Source organism: Oncorhynchus masou, unplaced genomic scaffold (assembly GCF_036934945.1).
Source record: "Oncorhynchus masou masou isolate Uvic2021 unplaced genomic scaffold, UVic_Omas_1.1 unplaced_scaffold_1820, whole genome shotgun sequence".
Lineage (NCBI taxonomy): Eukaryota > Metazoa > Chordata > Actinopteri > Salmoniformes > Salmonidae > Oncorhynchus > Oncorhynchus masou.
Window position 1 is genome coordinate 52501 of NW_027008335.1, and position 5000 is coordinate 57500.

At 48.3% G+C, this 5000-nt stretch overlaps 1 protein-coding gene across 1 annotated transcript in view; it reads left to right on the forward strand.

Annotated features, from left to right (window-relative positions):
- LOC135532326 (3',5'-cyclic-AMP phosphodiesterase 4C-like) overlaps positions 1 to 5000 on the forward strand; it is a gene marked incomplete at its 3' end in the record, with an annotated part of 42591 nt that overhangs the window by 23358 nt on the left and 14233 nt on the right. Inside the window, exons 9-10 of the mRNA XM_064959891.1 lie at positions 2134 to 2297; positions 4251 to 4349. Coding sequence (XP_064815963.1) covers positions 2134 to 2297; positions 4251 to 4349 — 263 coding nt within the window. The remainder of the gene's footprint in view (positions 1 to 2133; positions 2298 to 4250; positions 4350 to 5000) is intronic.

Below are 5000 nucleotides of genomic sequence, written 5' to 3' on the forward strand. Positions count from 1 at the left end.
TCTGTTCATACCTGTCTGCCTGTTCATACCTGTCTGTCTGTTCATACCTGTCTGTCTGTTCTTACCTGTCTGTCTGTTCTTACCTGTCTGTCTGTCTGTTAATACCTGTCTATCTGTTCATACCTGTCTGTCTGTTCATACCTGTCTGTCTGTTCATACCTGTCTGTGTATTTACCTGTCTGTCATACCTGTCTGTCTGTTCATACCTGTCTGTCTGTCTGTTCATACCTGTCTGTCTGTTCATACCTGTCTGTCTGTTAATACCTGTCTATCTGTTCATACCTGTCTGTCTGTTAATACCTGTCTGTCTGTTAATACCTGTCTATCTGTTCATACCGGTCTGTCTGTTCTTACCTGTCTGTCTGTTAATACCTGTCTATCTGGTCATACCTGTCTGTCTGTCTGTCTGGTCATACCTGTCTGTCTGTTAATACCTGTCTGTCTGTTCATACCTGTCTGTCTGTCTGTCTGTTCATACCTGTCTGTCTGTTCATACCTGTCTGTCGGTTCATACCTGTCTGTCTGTTCTTACCTGTCTGTCTGTTAATACCTGTCTATCTGGTCATACCTGTCTGTCTGTCTGTCTGTTCATACCTGTCTGTCTGTTAATACCTGTCTATCTGGTCATACCTGTCTGTCTGTTAATACCTGTCTATCTGGTCATACCTGTCTGTCTGTTAATACCTGTCTGTCTGTTAATACCTGTCTATCTGGTCATACCTGTCTGCCTGTCCATTAATACCTGTCTGTCTGCTCATCCCTGTCTGTCTGTTCATACCTGTCTGTGTATTTACCTGTCTGTTCATACCTGTCTATATTCTACATCACCTGTCTACCTGTACTTGGCCGCCCGTACATTTCTGTGTCCTGGGTATATCACTCTGCCTGCGCTAGTATGTGTGTATAACATGTGTGTCTCTATCCCCTAGACCAGCCCAACGAGGTGGAGCTGTCGTCCCCTCGTCTAAAGGAGAAGTCTATGTGTGTCTCTATCCCCTAGACCAGCCCAACGAGGTGGAGCTGTCGTCCCTCGTCTAAAGGAGAAGTCTATGTGTGTCTCTATCCCCTAGACCAGCCCAACGAGGTGGAGCTGCCGTCCCCTCGTCTAAAGGAGAAGTCTATGTGTGTCTCTATCCCCTAGACCAGCCCAACGAGGTGGAGCTGTCGTCCCCTCGTCTAAAGGAGAAGTCTATGTGTGTCTCTATCCCCTAGACCAGCCCAACGAGGTGTAGCTGCCGTCCCCTCGTCTAAAGGAGAAGTCTATGTGTGTCTCTATCCCCTAGACCAGCCCAACGAGGTGGAGCTGTCGTCCCCTCGTCTAAAGGAGAAGTCTATGTGTGTCTCTATCCCCTAGACCAGCCCAACGAGGTGGAGCTGTCGTCCCCTCGTCTAAAGGAGAAGTCTATGTGTGTCTCTATCCCCTAGACCAGCCCAACGAGGTGGAGCTGTCGTCCCCTCGTCTAAAGGAGAAGTCTATGTGTGTCTCTATCCCCTAGACCAGCCCAACGAGGTGGAGCTGCCGTCCCCGTCTAAAGGAGAAGTCTATGTGTGTCTCTATCCCCTAGACCAGCCCAACGAGGTGGAGCTGTCATCCCCTCGTCTAAAGGAGATGTCTATGTGTGTCTCTATCCCCTAGACCAGCCCAACGAGGTGGAGCTTCCGTCCCCTAATCTAAAGGAGAAGTCTATGTGTGTCTCTATCCCCTAGACCAGCCCAACGAGGTGGAGCTGTCGTCCCCTCGTCTAAAGGAGAAGTCTATGTGTGTCTCTATCCCCTAGACCAGCCCAACGAGGTGGAGCTGTCGTCCCCTAATCTAAAGGAGAAGTCTATATGTGTCTCTATCCCCTAGACCAGCCCAACGAGGTGGAGCTGTCGTCCCCTCGTCTAAAGGAGAAGTCTATGTGTGTCTCTATCCCCTAGACCAGCCCAACGAGGTGGAGCTGTCGTCCCCTAATCTAAAGGAGAAGTCTATGTGTGTCTCTATCCCCTAGACCAGCCCAACGAGGTGGAGCTGCCGTCCCCTCGTCTAAAGGAGAAGTCTATGTGTGTCTCTATCCCCTAGACCAGCCCAACGAGGTGGAGCTGCCGTCCCCTAATCTAAAGGAGAAGTCTATGTGTGTCTCTATCCCCTAGACCAGCCCAACGAGGTGGAGGTGGAGCTGCCGTCCCCTCGTCTAAAGGAGAAGTCTATGAGTCAGATTAGCGGAGTGAGGAATCTGTCCCACAGCTCCACTCTGTCCTCCTCTTCTGTCCCGCGCTTCGGAGTCAACACTGAACAGGAGGACCATCTAGCCAGGGTAAAGTATGCAAGGCTCGCTCATATGCATACACACACACACACACACACACACACACACACACACACACACATACACACACACACACACACACACACACACACACACACACACACACACACACACACACACACACACACACACACCATAACACGTACGTACACACACATACAGTCGTGGCCAAAAGTTGAGAATAACTCAAAAATGTATTTCCACAAAGTTTGCTGCTTCAGTGCCTTTAGATATTTCTGTCAGATGTTACTATGGATACTGAAGTATAATTACAAGAATTTCATAAGTGTCAAAGACTTTTATTGACAATTACATGAAGTTGATGCAAGAGTCAATATTTGCAGTGTTGACCCTTCTTTTTCAAGACCTCTACAATCCGCCCTGGCATGCTGTCAATGAACTTCTGGGCCACATCCTGACTGATGGCAGCCCATTCTTGCATAATCAATGCTTGGAGTTTGTGGGTTTTTGTTTGTCCACCTGCCTCTTGAGGATTGACCACAAGTTCTCAATGGGATTAAGGTCTGGGGCGTTTCCTGGCCATGGACCCAAAATATTGATGTTTTGTTCCACGAGCCACTGAGTTATCACTTTTGCCTTATGGCAAGGTGCTCCATCATGCTGACACGGTATTGTTCGTCACCAAACTGTTCCTGGATGGTTGGGAGAAGTTGCGCTCGGAGGATGTGTTGGTACCATTCCAAACCCACCATTCTTTATTCATGGCTGTGTTCTTAGGCAACATTGTGAGTGAGCCCACTCCCTTGGCTGAGAAGCAACCCCACACATGAATGGTCTCAGGATGCTTAACTGTTGGCATGACACAGGACTGATGGTAGCGCTCACCTTGTCTTCTCCAGACAAGCTTTTTTTCCGAATCCCAAACAATCGGAAAGGGTATTCATCAGAGAAAATGACTTTACCCCAGTCCTCAGCAGTCCAATCCCAGTACCTTTTGCAGAATATTCAGTCTGTCCCTGATGTTTTTCCTGGAGAGAAGTGGCTTCTTTGCTGCCCTTCTTGACACCAGGCCATCCTCCAGAAGTCTTCGCCTCACTGTGCGTGCAGATGCACTCACACCTGCCTGCTGCCATTCCTGGGCAAGCTCTGTATTGGTGGTGCCCCGATCCCACAGCTGAATCAACTTTAGGAGACGGTCCTGGCGCTTGCTGGACTTTCTTGGGCGTCCTGAAGCCTTCTTCACAACAATTGAACCGCTCTCCTTGAAGTTCTTGATGATCCGATAAATGGTTGATTTAGGTGCAATCTTACTGGCAGCAATATCCTTGCCTGCAAAGCCCTTTTTGTGCAAAGCAATGATGACAGCACATGTTTCCTTGCAGGTAACCATGGTTGACAGAGGATGAACAATGATTCCAAGCATCACCCTCCTTTTGAAGCTTCCAGTCTTGTCCTCGTCAATCAGCATGACAGAGTGATCTCCAGCCTTGTCCTCGTCAATACACACCTGTGTTAACGAGAGAATCACTGACATGATGTCAGCTGGTCCTTTTGTGTCAGGGCTGAAATGCGATTCAGTTCATTTGCATGGCAAAGAGGGACTTTGCAATTAGTTGCGATTCATCTGATCACTCTTCAGAACATTCTGGAGTGTTTGCAAATTGCCATCATACAAACTGAGGCAGCAGACTTTGTGAAAATGTATATTTGTGTCATTCTCAAAACCTTTGGCCACAACTGTACATACACAAATACCTTCTCAGTCAATCAGTCAAGGTTACTAGACTCAGCTCATTACCTCACTCAAGGCTTCCCACTCTCTCTTTGTGTGTGCCTGCTTGCGTATGTGTGTGTCTGCGTGTGTGTGTGTGTGTGTGTGTGTGTGTGTGTGTGTGTGTGTGTGTGTGTGTGTGTGTGTGTGTGTGTGTGTGTGTGTGTGTGTGTGTGTGTGTGTGTGTGTGTGTGTGTGTGTGTGTGTAGGAGCTAGAGGACCTGGACAAGTGGAGTTTCAACATCTTCAGAGTGTCAGAGTTCTCCAACAGCAGGCCTCTCAGCTGCATCATGTACGCCATCTTCCAGGTACCTGGAGTTAGACACGTGGTGTGGGGTTTCGTTTTAGGGGTTCGGTTTAGGGGTTAGGTTTAGGGGTTAGGTTTAGGGGTTAGGTTGAGGGGTTAGGTTTAGGGGTTAGGTTTAGGGGTTAGGTTGAGGGGTTAGGTTGAGGGGTTAGGTTGAGGGGTTAGGTTTAGGGGTTAGGTTTAGGGGTTAGGTTTAGGGGTTAGGTTGAGGGGTTAGGTTTAGGGTTAGGTTTAGGGGTTAGGTTTAGGGGTTAGGTTGAGGGGTTAGGTTTAGGGGTTAGGTTTAGGGGTTAGGTTTAGGGGTTAGGTTGAGGGGTTAGGTTTAGGGGTTAGGTTTAGGGGTTAGGTTTAGGGGTTAGGTTGAGGGGTTAGGTTTAGGGGTTAGGTTTAGGGGTTAGGTTTAGGGGTTAGGTTTAGGGGTTAGGGTTAGGGGTTAGGTTTAGGGGTTAGTTTTAGGGGTTAGGTTTAGTTTTAGGGGTTATGTTTAGGGGTTATGTTTAGGGGGTTAGGTTTAGGGTTAGGTTTAGGGGTTAGGTTTAGGGGTTAGGTTGAGGGGTTAGGTTTAGGGGTTAGGTTTAGGGGTTAGGTTTAGGGGCTAGGTTTAGGGGTTAGGTTTAGGGGCTAGGTTTAGGGGCTAGGTTTAGGGGTTAGG